Source organism: Equus quagga, chromosome 2 (assembly GCF_021613505.1).
Source record: "Equus quagga isolate Etosha38 chromosome 2, UCLA_HA_Equagga_1.0, whole genome shotgun sequence".
Lineage (NCBI taxonomy): Eukaryota > Metazoa > Chordata > Mammalia > Perissodactyla > Equidae > Equus > Equus quagga.
In genome coordinates, this window is record NC_060268.1 from 155143558 (window position 1) to 155161710 (window position 18153).

The 18153-nt window shown below is 41.2% G+C and overlaps 1 protein-coding gene across 2 annotated transcripts; it reads right to left on the reverse strand.

Moving 5' to 3' along the window:
* Window positions 1-1950: 1950 nt before the first annotated feature.
* Window positions 1951-18125, reverse strand: LOC124234781 (cytochrome c oxidase assembly protein COX15 homolog). 2 transcript variants are annotated; one of them, XM_046652196.1, is made up of 10 exons: window positions 17900-18125; window positions 15113-15303; window positions 13317-13439; window positions 12844-13030; window positions 10765-10932; window positions 9440-9490; window positions 8624-8705; window positions 6424-6578; window positions 4728-4841; window positions 1951-3692 (listed from the first exon to the last, which is right to left on the reverse strand). In XM_046652196.1, the coding sequence occupies exons 1-10, from the start codon at window positions 17987-17989 to the stop codon at window positions 3561-3563; spliced, it is 1293 nt and encodes a 430-aa protein (XP_046508152.1). In that variant the 5' UTR covers window positions 17990-18125; the 3' UTR covers window positions 1951-3560. The 2 variants fall into 2 exon arrangements, with proteins under 2 accessions (XP_046508152.1, XP_046508153.1); XM_046652197.1 differs by lacking the exon at window positions 9440-9490.
* Window positions 18126-18153: the final 28 nt, after the last annotated feature.

Genomic DNA, 18153 nt, shown 5'->3' on the forward strand with positions numbered 1-18153 from the left:
CTTCACATTAAATAATTTTGCTGAACAGTCCTTAAAATTCTCACTGATAAATACTGTTAAATCAGTGAACATTGAACAAAATGTGCAATGCATACTAGAGAGGGGATGTATTCCCCCATATGCAGGGACATGGGTATATATATGTGTTACATATCCCAATATATAACCCACCATTCATTCCAGGACTGGAAGGATGGCTGCAGATAAACTGGTTATCCTAATATAATGATCATCAGACTTGGTCTTTGCAACCAGCATCACTTTAGGCAGTAGCTAATCGTTAGCCCTGCCACAGTGGACAGCATTTGTCAGTGTAAGTTAAAGACAAAAACTTCTGGGTTAAGAAAGCCAGGTATTTTAATTTCCCTTGATGTTTTAAAAACAACTGACAGAATTGTTGAAAGACCTTTGAAAATATTAAGGCAAACTAATTTTCCAGGTATGCGATGAATTATTTTGAAAGAGGTGGCTGGGACATCAACCTGTAATCATTCATTTTCCATTCATTCATGCAACATTTGGTATGTGGCTGGTGCTGGGAATAATGCAAACATAAAAATAATTCAGATAATCTCCATTCACCAGAAGCTTGTGGATAGGCATAATACAGTTATATAGCTAAATGTAACCAGATGTTTTTCCAAACTTATTATCTTTAATAAAAGAAAAATGAAGTAAAACATCTGAAACTTATTTTATTCACCTGTTGCTACTTTGTTGGCCAGAACTGTAGAAACATTAGCATATAATTCTTTGGTTGGACTGAACTGCCCTCTGCTGACTCAGTGATTAACTAAGGACAACCTTAGTTTGGGGATCAGGAGATGATGGTACAACGACCGGCCCCAGTGACTGCAGTACCCTCTTTCAAGAATTTTATCTGCAAGAGCTGATAACCTGTTACCATACTAACAGGATCAACACAGCGGATTAAATGAGAGAGGGTGGCCTGGAAATTCCGAGGGAATGGGAATAAGCTGGTCAAAATTTTCTAAGGTAACTAGGCTATCAGGGCCTAGGCCAAGGGTTCCTAAACTTGTCTGCACATAGGACTCACCTGGGGAATTTAAAAATACAGCTATTACTGCTTCCAGAGATTGTGATTTAATTGGTCTTGGGTGAGGTTTGGGCTTAGGATTTTTAAAGATTCTAATCTTGCAGCTGGGAATCACCTAGCAACAGCATAAGCCCCAGGGTCCAGGACTTTAAAAACCAAAGACACCTGTCTACTTCTGTTTTTCTAAGAACCACTTGAGAATGGTACACTGTAGGTCACACTGAAACTCAGAGAATATTGGAGTTGAAAAGGAACTGAGATCATCTAGTCCAGAGATTGTAAATGGGCAAACCTTAGGTCATTTATGGCTCCCAGATGTGTTCAGCCTGCATAATCTTCTAAAAAACTTAAAATTAGTTGCCAACACTTGAGAGCTTTCACATACAAATCTAGATGTTTGGCTTCTTTAAAAAATCAGAGTTGACAACCCTGGACCTGCAGAGCAGCAACAGGCCAGAGCTCAGCAGCAGTTTAGCCCCTAAGCTGGGGCACCTGCATTCCAGTGTGCCACTGTCTCCACCAGCCTGATCCTAATGAGCAACTGATTTGGTCCAACTTACACTTAACTTCTACAAAACCGAAAACTAGCTTTCGGCAACTTTCACCCATTGCTCCCAGGTCTGCAGCACAAAGGAAGCTCATTCCTTCTGCATGAGAGGGCTTCAGCTTCTCAAGGACAGGAATCTTGCTCTCTCTCCAAATGTTCTCCTCCAGCTAAATATCCCTAGTTCTTCAAGTATTCCCTGTGATATGGGTTCTGGACTCCTCACCATCTTGGTCGCCTCTTCTGGATACATACTTTGTGTCAGTGTACTCCTTAAATTTGGTACCCAGAGTGAAATGCCAGCACTTGCACTGAGGTATTCTGACTATGGCTGTGACAATTCTATTAATAAAATCTGAAACACCGTTAATTTTTATTAGTGTCATTACATTGGTTGTTCGAGTCTGTGGCCAACTGAAATCCCTAAGTCTTTTTTATATGAAATGACATGAAGCCAGGTTTCTCCACCCCAAATTTATACAACCTATTTACTTCAAATGAGGATGTTACATTTATAATCTGTTTAATTCCATCTTTATGGTGTCACTCGGGAACTGTTTTGAGTTGTGACCGTCATCTATTATATTAGCAACGTTGAGTTGTTCCATCCTCAAATCCGATCTTTCTGATGGCTTCATCCAAATTACTGATTTAAAATAAAATTAAGTTGAATAAGACAAAGCCCTGTGAAGTATCAAAAGACCAAAATCATATCAACTCATTAATCTACCATTTGTTTAAATATCTGAATAGACGTCCATGTACTACACCAGCAAGGCCATATTTTTCTTATCCACAAGGCTGTTAGGAAACCCTTTCAGGAAGTGATTTATACGATCTTTTCCATTCACCTGACCTAGTGATGCAACAGCACTATCAAAAGAGAAACCACGTTAGTGCTTGATGCATCCAAGTGAGTTACTGGTGATTATGTCCTTTCTAAGTACTTACAAACTGGTTTGCTGCCATATAGACATTAAGCTTGTCAAAATCTACCCTTTCCCCATTTTTGAAAATCAGGATTCTGGAAGACATAGCTATTTCTTGCTGAAGGCTATCTGGCTACTTTAGGGTATGCCAATCATTCCCTTTGAATCTTCACCTGATGGAAGAGAAGTTGAGATCATAAAGAATTTCCACTTGGGCAGAATTCAGGACTCAGGAGGTCAAGGAGACAGACATCATGTACGTACAACCAACATTAAGAAACCGAAGGGCGGCCCTGTGGCCGAGTGGTTAAGTTCGTGCACTTTGCTTCGGCGGCCCAGGGTTTCACGAGTTTGGATCCTGGGCACAGACTTAGCACCATTCATCAAGCCATGCTGAGCTGGCGTCCCACATAGCACAGCCAAAAGGACCTACAACTAGAATATACAATTATGTACTGGGGGGTTTTGGGGAGAAGAAAAAAAAAAAAGAAACCCGAGACACAGCCTATTAAGGAGCAGCAAATGGCAGACATTTCTTTCTCTACATTAAACTTGATTTTCAACCTGAAAAGTAACAAATTTATAAAGGAACCTTTAGCATAACTATATTGACATTCTTCTTTTTCTGCTGAGCAAGATTTGCCCTGAGCTAACATCTGTTGCCAATCTTCCTCTGTTTTTTTTTTGCTTGAGGAAAATTAGCCCCAATCCAACATCTGTGCCAATCTTCCTCTACTTTATATGTGGGTCACCACCACAGCATGGCCAACAAGTGGTGTAGGTCTGTGCCTGGGATCCACACCTGTGAACCCAGGCCACCAAACTCAACCACTATGCCATGGGCCAGTCCCACCATATTGACATTCTTGATCCAGCGACTGTCTCAGAAACAAGCAAAGAATTTTAAATAACTTGACAAATTTGGAAACCACTTGGTATGCCAAGGTCATCCTCTTAGAAAAGCCAAGTTCTTGTACTCTGATGAGCTCTCAAAAGCAGTTTCAGTCCTAGAAAGGTGATCCTCTGAGAATTACTTTGGAACTCTCCGGAGTTCGTTCATGAGCCAAAGGGCAACACTGAGAAGAGCCAGGGAGCCTGACTGGTGAGTGGCAGCCAGAGGAGTTGGCACGTACATCAGCAGAGTGCTAATGCCCAAGCCGGCCTGTTACAAAGGAAAGAGAGAGTAAGCAAAGTAGGAACCACAAATTCAGAGCTGAAATGACTGGGCATCAATAAACGATACATAAACCTCCACCTTCTCCCATCAGAATATTAAAAAAATATACATTTTTAATTTCACAAGTAAATATACTTACAACAAAAATTCAAACAAACAAAAATAAACCTAAAACTCCCCTTAATTCCCCTAAACCCAGTTCCCCTCCCCAAAGACAGCTACTGTTACCAGTTTCTACACGTTTGTACTTTTGTATACATGTTTATAGAGGAACATACAGTTTTGTGCTTTTAAAAAATACACTGTTTTGTCATTTGCTTTTTTTCACTTAACAATATGCATCTTGAGATCTTACTATTTTAAACTGCTGTACAGTATTCCACAGTAGGATACCACAGGCTGGTGTGGTTTTTCTTCTTCTCCTCAAAGCTCCCTGGTACACAGTTGTATATTCTAGTCGTGAGTGCCTCCGGTTGTGCTATATCACTGGTTTAACTATTGAAGTTGTTTCCAATTTTTCACTACCACAGCAATTCTACCATGAATTTCCTCACACAAAGTTCTTTGTGCACTAGAATATCTCTAGGGCAGGCACTAATAGGTCAATTTGCTTAACCAAAGGATTACACATTTAACATTTTAAAAGATATTGCCAAATTGCTCTCTGAAAAAAGCTATACCAACTCACGCTCTCACCAAGAATATATGAAGGTATCCGTTTTCCTAGACCCATACCAATACCTGATCATCTTTTTTTTCCCCATTTTTTTCTAATCTGACCAGCACAAAACAGCACACATTGTTTTAATTTGCTCTTCTCTGATCATGAGTGAGGCTAAACAGCTTTTCCTATTCATCATTCCTCTTGTGAGAATTGTGTATTGATACCCTTGACTTAATTTCTGGTTATTAATTTTTTAGTTTATTATAAATATTGAAAATATTTTCTCCTAGCCTGTCACCTTTCTTTTTTAACTTTGTTTTCAGGACACCTTCAGACTAAAAAGAAGTGGTTTATACCTGTGTGTATGCCAAAGCTAGCAGAGTCGCTGCTGCCACCTTGGTCCTTCGAGGAAGGGGAATTCTCCGGGAGAGGAAGTAGAGTGCTGTAATGGCAGTAACGGAAGTGATTCCCTGCAGGGAGGAAAGAGCCTCATCAAGCGCCAGGGAGAAACGTCCCACCTCCTGGTTTCTGCTCACCTTACACGTATCTCTTCCAGAACCATCGAGTAACCACTACGCACTCTCCTATCCCAGGCACAGAGAACCACCTGCAGTTCCGCCTCTGCTTGCTCCTCCTCAGTCTCTTCCACGCTCCCCGTCTGCTTGCCACTTAAACCTCACTGTCTTCCGCGGCTCCAGCTACAGTTTCTCCATGTATCACTTTATAAACACTAACTCTCTCCCCATGATCTTATTCACCTTCCAAAGTGGGTATCCCCCAGGTGTGGTCTTCACTTTTTAAATCATTCTTTGCATCCTTATCACTAATTTTATCTCTACTGTAATCCTGTATGTTTAAAGCAGCACATGAGGGTTATTATTGTGACTCCAGGACATGCGGTTATTATTTTCCTGGGCTGTGAGTAGAGAAGGTGGTGGTACTGATAGCTAATGCTAAAAAACGATCTAAAGTTCTATTTTCATTCCCACCCCTTCAGAACTAGGGTGTGGGACTGGCAATAGCGTCTCCTTCCCCCTTCCATGATGTCAAGCCGAGTGTTTTTCTACCACATTTCTACATCTGTCTCATTTCTTTCTTTTCAGAGCTGTCCATGATGACAGTTTCAACCAGACTTTATTTATTCCAAAATGATGTGTGGGGGTGGGGACTGAGCCCACATAAGGTAACTTGCCCACGCCCAGCACTCCCTTTGGATGCCTGAGTCCTCTGGACCTCTCTCTTTGGATGTACTACTATCATCTCACAGTCAACATACCTCAGTCTGATGACATCCTCCATCTCTAGCTCAGCACTCATTCCAATAGTCCTATTTCTGTTGATTGTGTTTTAAGCATGCCACAGAAGCTTTCTGGTCTCCTTTGATCTTTCTTCACCTTTATTCCTACAGCCAATCTTCTATTCCTTACAACCTCTCTCAGATTCACCACTTTTCTCAAGCCCCACTCGCTCCATGAAGGCTGGATCCCCATCACTCTCAGCTGCAGTGCTGCAAGAGCACTATTGCCCACTGGTCTCCTTGCTGCTGCTCTTCCCTGCGCCGATTTATCATGCTCAGGTTACCAAGCCAATCTTAACACGACCCAAAGCAGGCCTTTAATAATCATTAGCTTAAATGAAACGAACACTATTTATGATGCTCTTGGCTCCTTGGGTTCTGGTTCAGATTTGATAGCTATGTGTGTGGCAACCACTGTCTTTGCACGCTCTTCTCTATTCAGCTTCATTTATGCTAAAATGATTCTGCTATGTGCGTGCAGGATTGAGGAAGGTTATCATTTGTCAGATAGTAAAAGGTACAATTGAACTTTAAGAAGCTGACAGTATCCTGAAAGCCAGAATTTGGTAGGAGGGGTTGTGGGTAATTAGGACAAAAACATCACATCTGAGAGCTGGTACTAAATTTCTTCTAAAAAGAAAAGGAAATCTCATTCCCACTCTACCCTCTCAGTGCTGCCTTCAGGGCATCAGACACCCCAAAGCCTGAGAGAGGCTCCCTGGGCTTAGTAGCCAGTTAACACCAGCCAGACTTACCAGAATCCGGTGATCAAACTGCACCATGGTGGGATTCTCAAAAACATTCCTCAGGATGGGGGAGAATGTAAAGAGATCCTCTGGGATCCAAGATTCTCCCATCTTGGGAAAGGAGTTGTAAACAAGCCCAGCATCCAGTCCTGCCACAAAGGCCCCTGTATCCAAGGTAAATGGCATTTATTAAAATGAGAGAAAGAAGAAACCAAATACTATTTCTGACACAGAAAAGGTTTATTATCCCAGAGTTAGATAAAAGAGAGAAAAATAAAAAAAAAGATTTAGTAAGGGTTCTCAAAAAGGGACTATACATCACAAACACCATGAGAACTTTAAAAAAAACAAAACAGCGCTGGCCCGGTGGCACAGCAGTTAAGTGCGCACGTTCTGCCTTGGCGGCCCGGGGTTCACTGGTTTGGATCCTGGGTGCGGACATGGCACCAGTTGGCAAAAGCCATGCTGTGGCAGGCGTCCCATGTATAAAGCAGAGGAAGATGGGCGCAGATGTTAGCTCAGGGGCAGCCCTCCTCAGCAAAAAGAGGAGGATTGGCAGTAGTTAGCTCAGGGCTAATCTTCCTCAAAACAAAACAAAAAAAACAAAAACAACTGCATCCTCACCTGCTCCAACCCCAAGATTCTGGCATGCTTCCCCTAAAGGAGCGGAACAGAAACTCTAGAGAGAGGCATATTAGTTTGGAATAATTCCCTTAGTGATTCTGATGCCCTCCTTATCCCCCACAGAGAACTACTGATCTGTTCTGGACATGCTCTTTCCTCAGAAATCTGCATAATTTACTCCTTCACTTCCTCAGGTCTCCACTGAAATGTCACCTCATCAAAGAGATCTCCTCAATGATCCTATATAAGATGGTACTCCTCCAGCTCCCTCTATCCCCTTATCCTGCTTTATTTTTCTTCATAGCACTGAACACCATCTGACATATTATATTTTATTATCTGTCTTCCCCAAGTGCTCAAAAAATGTTTAGGGGCCGGCCCAACAGCATAGTGGTTAAGTCTGTGTACTCTGCTTTGGCAGCCCGGGGTTCAGGGGTTCGGATCCCAGGCATGGACCTACACACCACTCGTCAAGCCATACTGTTGTGGTGCCCCACATACAAAACAGAGGAAGACTGGCCCAGATGTTAGCTCAGGGGCAATCTTCCTCACAAAAAAAAAAAAAAAAAAATTGTTGAATGAACACAGAAATGAAAAAAAAACTTATAAACTAAATCCTGGATAAACACATAAAGAGGGTATTCATGAATTAATGATGACTGATCCATTATTTATGATGAAAGAAGATTCAGGGATGTTTAGATCACATTCCTTATTTTTCTAAATGCTATTTATAAAGTCAAAATTCATGCTCTTCCACCAAAAAAGGGGGAGGAGTTGGATGGATCACTGGTTTGATGGTTTTATTTTAAGCAGTGCTGTCCAGTAGAACTTTCTGTGATGATGGAAATGTTCTATAACTGCCATCCAATATAAGAGCTTAGCCACATGTGGCTACTGAGCACTTGAAATGTCGCTGGTGTGACTGAGGAACTAAATTTTTAATTTTATTTAATTTTAATTAATTAAAGTTTAAATAGTCACATGAGGCTGGTGATTATTGTATTGGATAGTGCAGTTTTAGAGTGAGACAGACAGAGGTAGAGGTGTGATTTAAAGAATGAAAAGACCTGGGTTGGTCTCTTTGCATCAATGAATTCCCCACCTTACACTATTTTTGAGGGCAGGCTTTTTGTCCGACCCACCTTGGTGTAACGTAATAATAACGTTTATATAAAAATAACAGCTAACACTTATATAGCTTTTGGTATACGCCAGGTACTGTTCCAAGCACTTCACATATCTTACTCATACTATTATCATCATCCCCATTTCACAGATGAAGTCATTGAGGCCCAGAGAGGTTACACAGCTTGTCCAAGGTCATACAGTTCATAGGTGGTGAAGACAGGATTTGAAGTGAGGCAATCTGGATCCAGGTAAATGCTCAATATTTTTGTTCAACTGACTGGAAAGCAGGATTTTTGGAAGGGAGGAAGGAATAGAAAACAGAGTGAAGATGGTGGGTATGAGAGAGGAAGATGTGAAAGGAAAATAAGATGATGCAAGAAGGGCAAAGCATAAGCAAGAGATCCCACCTGAGAGTGGGATGAAAACAGGCCACCTGTGCTGAGAAGAGGCCCACCTGAGAGAGCCGTAAGGAACACTAGGCCTGCTGTTCCATGAGCGAATCGTCTCAACCACAGGAGCTGACGGGTTTCAGGCAACTAAATAAGGAAAGAAAATCATCAGATAAACCGTACTGCAGGAACTACGAGAGGCCGCAAAGATCTCTAAGGCCAAAGCCAAGTGACCATCTTAAGTCAGATCTTCTCGGACCCTTGGACTAGGTTAAATACTCCAAGCAGACAGTCTGTTCTAACATTGCATCATATTTTACTAAATTTATATATTTACTATCTGTCCTCCCTGCTATCCTGTAAGTTTTGTGAAGGCGGGAACCACCATCTGTCTTGGTATGACAGTAATCCTAGCCCAGTGCTTGGCACGTAGGAACTCAGTACGAATCTGCTCAAAAACTGAATGATTTGCATTGTTCAGGGGAAAAATGCTTCACTGTGGTTGAAATGATATGGCTGAAGATATAGGACTGGATTTTCATGTTGTGTGTGACATTTAGTGCTTAACAAATATACTCAGAATTAAATTGCATAAACTGCCTAGAGTGGGGATTCTTGCATTTAGTGTTTTTGGTAAAGTCAAATCTTTTTTTTAATTTTTACTATAACCAACTTCTGATACTAATCAGTGAATCAACAAATATTTATTAAGAATTTTATAAACAGGTAATCATAAAGATACAAAGGAGTTAAGTCAGAGTGCTGCCCTCAAACAGTTTACAATCTAGTATGTGAAGAGTTAGGTATCATTACTAAGATACTGTACAGTATATCAGCGCTGTCCAACAGAACTTTCTGTGATGATGGAAATGTTCTATTACCTGTACTGCCCAATATGTGGCTAACAAGGACTTGAAACGAGGCGAGAGCAACTGAAAATTAAATGAAAAGTTAATTTTACTTAAAGTTTAAGTAAATAACGGTTTGTTTAAATAAAGTTAATTCTATTTCATTTTAAGTAATTAAAATTTAAATAGCCACATGTAGCTAGTAGCTACTGTGTTAGACAGCATAGGACTATATGTTTGACTATCATCTCAAATCCTTTCTGTAATTAGGGGAATAGAAATAAATAAAAAGAGAAAAACAATTAATTGATAATTAAAAAGTCATTGGTAACCTTTCAGAGTACCAATTCAGTGGAGTGTGTTTAGGAGTGTGTGGTATTAAGCATGGGGGTGAACGTGTAGGTGCGTATGTACGGGGATGGGTGGGAAGCCAGATGAGAGGAACTGAAAAGAAAGAATGCATTGTCAGGAAGTACAGCTACAGATGTAAGCAATTCATTTAGAAGTTTAGCTTTGAAAGTCAGAAAAACAAGAATTATTCAGATGTAGACTGTCTACTATACCAATGTGTCAATTCCATCTGGCTTTCCTGCGGGGAGGACTGCCAGGTCAACCACTCCCGTCCTTAGTGGGATCCAGGCTACTGGTTCCAAGTCCCTACTGGATGATTCTACTTCAAAGTCCTACTGTCATCTCAAACTTTACTCCATGAGATTATCCAGGCCAATCATGACTTTAATACGTAAAATAATACTCATTTTTTAAAAAACTAGATAAATTACTATTTTCCTTCAATCGGCATACAGAGAAAATACTTTCAGGCAAGATCACCAAGGTTTATTATATTGTTAGATCTGATGAATGGCAGATCCCCATCTAAAGAACAAACAACCCAACAAGGCTCTTGTACACCACCAAAGCTCCAGAAATAGCTCTCATGCAGGCTTTCCTCACCTCGCCATCCGCCCTCCCTCTGGAAGTCAGAAGTAAAGTGGTTGGGATAGCTCTTGTTGTTGGTACTCTTCCCCACTTTTCCTAAAATTCATGTTTTCACCTTTCCCAATAGGCAATGCTGACAAAATATTCTGGCTCCTATCCTACTAATTCTTCTTTGAATGAGTTGCTCCAGCTCAAAAGAATAATTGCAAATTTTAGTCTATAGTCCCAAAGCTAACCCAAAATTTAAAGTTCAATGTTTCTCTAAACTTTCATTATATCTAGCTTCTGGTAAATTGGTAAATGTTACTAGGGGAAAGTGTGCATTTTGACTTATAACTTCCCATTAGAACCAGAATTTCCATTTCTCTGCCTCTATCAGCATTTGTGCAGATGTGGTAACAACATAGACTGACTTTTACCTTGTGCTGAGGGAGCAGCAGTGAGAGTGAGGTCCACAAGCTGGCGCAGTAAAGAACAAGGGCTGACCCCAGGTGGGCAGCAAGGCGGTACTGACTGACCCGAGGGATGTCATGGGAGTCTGGTTTTTCTTCTAATCCACTTTTCACCATATACCATCCCAACAGACCCTAGAACCAAAAAGAGAAGAGGCAAATAAAATAAGGTTGAAACTGTCTATTCAACTTTAATCTCTGAGAACCTGTGTTATCAATGATTGGGGATACTCCCTACATGGCCCCTCCTTTCCATACCCTCTCCGATTCCCAGTATCCCAGGAATGAGGGCCTATCCACATTTCCACATATAGCCATCGCAAATACTTAACCACTGTTTAGACTAACATTTTATTGACGTATAAGCCAAATATAAAAAGTGCAAAAAAGCATATCTGTCGGCAAAACCTTGCAAATACTTGATATAATTTAACATTATGTAAGACAGTAAAACATAAAAAGAGTTGTTTCTATTAAAACTAGATTGAATGCTTTGGAAAAGCTTGACAAAGATAATTGCGTAAACACAATTACTGTCAAGTTAGCTGGGAAGAGACATAAAACTTTTGGTGGAGAAGTCATAAAAAGCTGGAAGGCTTTGCAGGCAGAATGCTTTGTTCCCACTCCCCTTTAAAGAAAATGAAACGAAGTTAATAGTTTATGCGGGTGCAAGAGATCTGACGCTGAACGCCAATGGGAGGACTCAAAGAACAGGCCTTAGCTCTGTTAAAAAAAAGGTAATGAAAGTACATGTTTCAGTCTGAAAGATTAAGTATGTATTATTATTCTATGATTCTCTGCTTTAACTGACTTTTTTGACTTTTTCAACTAACCAAACAACTGTCAGTTCCAATCACATCATATCAGGTAATAGCCTTTTCAACCCCACCATCCCAAGGCGGTAGAATCATGTCAAAGAGGTGAGATTCTGCCACCTCTTCTAAATACATACTTCTCTGGAAATCTTTCTGGGCAATTCTTTCCCCCTTCACCATTACCCTGGATCAAATTATCTTGATTTCATCGGCATAGGACATTGGAAGATGGAGGAGGATACAGTGTGATTTGCCAGCCCTCACTTTCTTCCTCCCATAACCCTATCAGCCATCTTCAAATTTCAGTGGTTTTTTTCCCCCCATTCTAAAACAAACTTTCATTTTGTTTCACTTCCCCTCCCCTAGTTTCCATTAGACTTTTATTAATGTCTAACTCTTAACTATTTCTATTTTCTCTATTTCATCTCTTCCATCTTCCTCCTTAATTCCTTCTAAATGGTTCATATTCTTACCATTTCTGAATTAACCAATTCACTTCCTCCTGATGAAATTGTGGTATTTCTTTGATGCTCTGATACTCTCCCTTAGGGCCTGTATACCCTGACCCAAATACTCATATGTGTCTTCTCTAGTAATCCTTTTCTTGGCTGTCAGTCTCACCTAACCCCTTAACTCTAGGAGTCATTCAAAGCTCTTTTCCTTAAGAGGAGTTGAACTTATGTGGTTTTAATCACCATTTATACTTGAATATCTCTCAGCTACATCTGTATTCTAAGATCCTTCATCCCACAAAATGTTTCTCTCTTTTGCAGTTTTCCTATTTGCTTCGGTCGCCATTCTAGCACAGAGATCCCACTTCCCCATGGAGCAAGCCAGTTAGAAAAAGGGAGGAGATGAGAACCAGGAGGAGAGCCCTGATGGGAAAGAAACTCTAATTCTTGTGACACAAAAATATATTTATTGAGTACTTACTGATTCCAGGCATTAAACTAAGTACTTTATAGGCATGATCTCATTTACTACACACACAAACCAAATGGTAGGCCCTATTATTATGCCTGTTTTCAGGTAAAGGAAACACAGCCTACAGAGATTAGACAACTCGCCCTACTAAATGGCAGAGGCAGGCCTTGAAGCCAGGCCTGTGACACTAAAACCCATGCTCTTACCCACTCTGTTATATGGCTTCAAAGATTATTTCCTTAAAAAACAATGCCAACTAGGAAGCTCCTGGGAGCATCTCTGGTTTCCCCAACTTGAATAATCTCACCTGGAAGCAGACTAAACCACAGAGGGCAAGAACACGTCCTTTCATGGCGCGGCTGAGCCAGCCCTTTCTCCAAAAGTAGGCAGCAGGCAGGATGTATACGAGGCCTACAAGACGACCCCACATTCGGTGGGAGTACTCCATGTACCAGATGAACTTGAATTCTGCCAATGTCATATCATGATTCAAGCTGGGTGAAAAGGGAAGTCAAAAAAGAAGAGGAAACATCCATCTGATTTTTATTTCCCAGTGGAATGCAGGAACATTCTCAGTCTTGAAGCTTGATAGGTCTGCCCTCTTCCTCATCAGTGACCTCAGGGTTGCTTTGGAAGTGGGGGTTTAAGAGTAGGGAGCTCACTAAATATAACTGAGCTGATATTAAGAAATAATAGAATCTAATCATTCTGAAATGTTTAAATAAGCAAAAGACTGAGTGGGCCTAATGGGATGTTTACCTGATTTTCTACAGCACTTACATTTTAAATTCTGGAAATTGCTGGTATTTTTGGAATTCTGCTTCCCATTCCTCTTGGTTTGTAGGTGGCTTCATCTCCTTTATTAAATGCCAATCTACCATCGAGAGGCCAGACTCTGTCAACCTTAGGATAGGAAAGAAATTTGAGTGTGTGTGTACACGCACAGGCAAGTGTGCACATGAGCGCACAATGCTGATCATAAAGGTTTACAGCACCAAGTGGATCTGAACTCAGCCCCTCTAAAGGCAGACACATTATTTCATTGTTTCCTCTTTTGACATCTTCTTCTCTTCTTAGTGCTTAGAATTTTGTCAGAAACAGCAGCCATCAGGTATAATTTTCTTTACCCCCTTATTCTCTCAATCCTCTCATTAAATTCTTCCTACTTCTTTCTTTTATTAGCATTCCTTGACAGGCAATCAACCCTTAGACCAAAGAAATTTGCCCTAAATGCATAACCAACATTATTTACACAGAGAAGAGAAATTTGTTATAGGTATAAAATGGTTTAGGTTCTTGAGTGAATTTAAAGACGACAAAACTCAAATTTGTTGCAGTTTCTCATAACAGCCTATATAATGCATAAGTTATTTTGAAATAAGGGCACAGGGAATGTGGAGAGAATGTGAGGAACACATACTTTATTAAAACAGGAAGGACTTTCACCAAAAGGAGTTAGAGTTCCTAAACTAAAAGGCTGATTTTAGGCCTGATGCAGGAAATGTATAAGATGAGCCTGGAACATCTTATTATCCAGAAAGCAACGAATCAAAGGTCCTGTCAAAAAGACCCTGGAACCAATTTGAAGAGGTTCCCACTGACTAAAGATGGGACAATTTGAGCAAATCATCCTCAGTGCCATGGACGGAAACATATCAAATATGGTTAAACCTATGAGCTCATGATGATACTTAAAAACTCAAACCCTTTATTGGCTACCTTTGGAAGATGGCTGAGAATCAATTTATTATTTTGAAAAATTGGTAAATAAAGGGAAAGAATCAAGTATTTATCCTGCCTTTCAAACTGTACCTTAGGAATAACCAATTTTTTGATGAGGGAAAGTTTCTTTTTAGAGTTGAGGTAATAAAATATCACAATTTTGCAACTCTAAAGAAATAATGGATCTATGCAATGATCATCAATGGCTGTTGATCTAACAGACACCAGATATTTATGAATGTATAATCACCTCTGAAGTATTTTGCCCCTCTGCCCCCACCCTCAATCTGATCAAGCCATTACCAGATTACAGAAAACACAGGGGACAATGGGACATGTTAAACATCATCACAAGTGTGCAATTAGCAAAACCCAGACTGTGGGAAACTCCATGGATAAATGACTCGGGTTTCTTCAACAAAAAACTGCCAATGGTGGTGAGGGGGTGGAGGGAGGAGTACAATCTAAATCTATAAAATCTCTTTATAGGTTTAAATAGATCTGAGAGGTACATGAACCAATTGTGATGTATGGAACTTATTTGGGTTTAATTCAAACAAACTGTACAAAAATTTTTGAGACAAATTTGAACTCTGATTGTAGGCGGAAAATATACACAAACAATGCACGGCTAACAGTTAAGACCTAAACGAGTTCTTGTGAAGGGCTCCTACTAATAAAACCCTAAACTATTCTACGGCAGGGTAAGCCGTCAAACACGTTCCCTCTCTAGGCCGGTTTCTGCATGTGAAAAACGAGGGAGCTAGATGATTCCTAGGGTCCCTTCCCCCTCAGTCATCCTGTGCCTCTACTCATGACCCAAATAGCTAACCCACTATGAGCAAATTACTCACCTAGTTACTCCACCAAGAATAACTGCTCCAGCCACTGTTCCACTGCAGACCAGGAGCCATCGGCCCACCACCCGCTCAGCAGCCTTTGAGGGAAGGGACACTGTACCCCTTCCGGCTTGCAAGGCTACTTCAGAGACGGTGCTGTATTGACCTGGCCTCAAGGGACGGCTGATCCCACAGCTGCAACCACACTAAGGATCAAGACAGACAAATTACAACTGGAGAAAAAGGGAAAGACTTCCCTCCACTGCTACTCACACTCAATCCCACTCTGTCTGGAGTCAAGTCCCCTGAGTGGCCACATCTCACTGCCCTGGTAAATCATCATCTCTTAACTGGATTACTGCAACCACCTCCCAACTGGTTTTCCTGCCTCTACACTTGGCCTTACTCCAAGCCATCCCCACACTACAAAAACCTTCCGGTCTCTGCATACTTCCCCCAGACTTAACTCTACACCTAGATATGGATTATTTTCTTTCTCTGGTGGGTCTTTAAACATGATTTCCGACGGGGACACTACTTGTCCCCTGATTGACAATACTTACTGCAGACCTCAGCTTAGATGTCATTTCCTTTGAGAAATGTTCCCAGATATTCCCAGGCCTGCAACAGGTCACTCTCACAGCACTGTGTACCTCCCCTATCACAGTGCTTAACACACTGCAATGTACCTTCAGGTTTACTTGTCTCTATCTCCCACTAAGCTCTGAGCTGGGGGACAGCAGTGTCTCATCTGGTCAGTCTAGCTCTTTCCCTCCTGCCACTTTTGTTTCAAACAGTTCCCTGACATAACAAGACCTTAATAAAGACTTGACAAATGAATTACAGGTGAATAAACTGTGCCTGCCTCCAGGGAAGGAGCCTTTTGGTACAGTAGTCTTTTGGTACAGTACAGTTTCACTTTCAGCAGTTTCAGCTACCCACAGTCTACCATAGTCCAAAAACATTAAATGGAAAATTCCAGAAATAAACAATTCATTAAGTTTTAAATTGCAAGCCACTCTGAGCAACATTATGAAATCTCGCTTGGCCCACTCCATCCTGCCTGAGATGTGGGTCACCCCTTTGTCCAAGGATCCATGCTGTATATGGTACCCATCTGTTAGTCACTTAGGAGCTGTCTTGGTTATCAGATTGACTATCGAGGTATTGCAGTGCTTGTGTTCAAGTAACTCTTATTTTACTTAATAATGGCCCCAAAGCTCAAGAGTAATGATGCTGGCAATTCGGATGTGCCAAAGAGAAGCTGTCAAATGCTTCATCTAAGTGAAAAGGTGAAAGTTCTCAACTTAATAAGGAAAAAAATCATATGCTGAGGTTCCTAAGATCCACGGTAACTTTTCTTACAGTATATTGTTACAATTAGTTGTTGTTAATCTCTTACTGTGCCCAATGTATAAATTAAACTTTATCATAGGTATGTACATATAGGAAAAAACATAGTACAGATCCTCCTTGACTTACAATGGAGTTACGTCCAGATAAACCAATAGTAAGCTGAAAATATAATAAGACAAAAATGCATTTAAGGGCCAGCCCTGGTGGCCTAGTGGTTAAGTTTGGTGTATTCCACTTTGGCAGCCTGGGTTTGGTTCCAGGCGCAGACTTACACCACATCTGTCAGTGGCTATGCTATGGTGGCAGCTCACACACCAAAAGAGGAAGACTGGCAGCGGGTGTTAGCTCAAGGCGAATCTTCCTCAGTAAAAAAGGGAAAAAGAAATGCATTTAATACACCTAACCTACCAAACATCACAGCTTAGCCTAGCCTACCCCAAACATGCTGAGAACACTTCCATTAGCCTAAAGTTGGGCAAAAGCATCTAACACAAAGCCTATTTTATAATAAAGTATTGGAAAATCTCACATAACTTATTGAATACTATATTGAGAGTGAAAAAACAGAATTGTTATTGGTACAGAATGGTTGTAACTGTATTGGTTGTTTATGCCTGGCTGACTGGGAGCTGTGGCTTGTTACCACTGCCCAGCATCACACGAGAGTATCATACTGCATATTGCTAGCCCACAAAAATACCAAAATTAAAAATTCGAAGTACGGTTTCTACTGAATGCATATTGCTTTCAAACCACGGCAAAGTCGAAAAAGTCTTAAGTGAATCATCATACATCGGGAACTGTCTGTACATATAGGGTTCAGAACTATTCCCGGTTTCAGGCATCCACTGGGGATCTTGGAACATATCCCTTGAGGATAAAGGGGGACTTATCTTTCGCTTCCCAGTTCCTAACACACAATAATCCCTCAATAATTATTAGTCAAGGGATAGTCAAGGGAATACACGCCCTCTTCCTACTCTGAGAGTCCAAAGAACCATTTTTGGTTTCCTGCTTCTAATTAACTTTAGACAACTAAGCCTCAATTTCCTTCTTTGTAGAATGGAGTTACAGCCCCTAACCTGACTACCTGTAGGCTCTTAGCAAAAATCAAATATATGGGTAAAAATTACTGAGCTTTTACTATGTGCTAAGCGCTCGATGTACATTAAATTATCTAATCCGCACAACTTTATGAAGTAAGCATTGCTGTTATCCCCATTTTACAGATGGGGAAATTGAGGCACAGAAAGATTAACTCGGCTAATATCACACAGCTAGTAAGTAGTAGGTGCGGACTTGAACTCTGGGGCTCTGGGCACAAGGAAACGCGTTGTGAACTCTAAGGAGCTACGGAAACGTGATATGAGGTTATCTGTTCTCTTCTTCCATGCCCTTTCACCCCATGCCCGTTTACGAGACTCAGAGTCTGCTGCGATGCGGTACCTGTGCTCTAGGCGCCGCCCTAGGAACCAGGAGCCGGAGACACGGGCTCCCCATCAAGGCCTTCAGGGGCGGAGAGAGTAATCGCTGCATACTGAGGACAGCGCACGGCCGCCGCCTCCACGCTCCAGCGGTCTGTGGTCTCTTCTCTCCGCCACCGAAGAGAGAAGCACTTCCGGGTTACGCTGCGGGAGCCCCTCCTGCTCAGACGCCAGCGGCGAACAGTGACTGCGCCTGCGCTAGCGACTCGGCTTTCG

Excerpts from the sequence above, each read along its gene's own strand:
- LOC124234781 (XM_046652196.1), bottom strand. The coding sequence starts at position 17,989 with ATGCAGCGATTACTCTCTCCGCCCCTGAAGGCCTTGATGGGGAGCCCG. Across the intron at positions 9,491-10,764 it reads TGCTGCTCCCTCAGCACAAG|TTGCTCTCGCCTCGTTTCAA; the intron begins GTAAAAGTCAGT and ends TTTAATTTTCAG. Across the intron at positions 3,693-4,727 it reads TAGCTTTGGCATACACACAG|GCCGGCTTGGGCATTAGCAC; the intron begins GTATAAACCACT and ends CCTTTGTAACAG.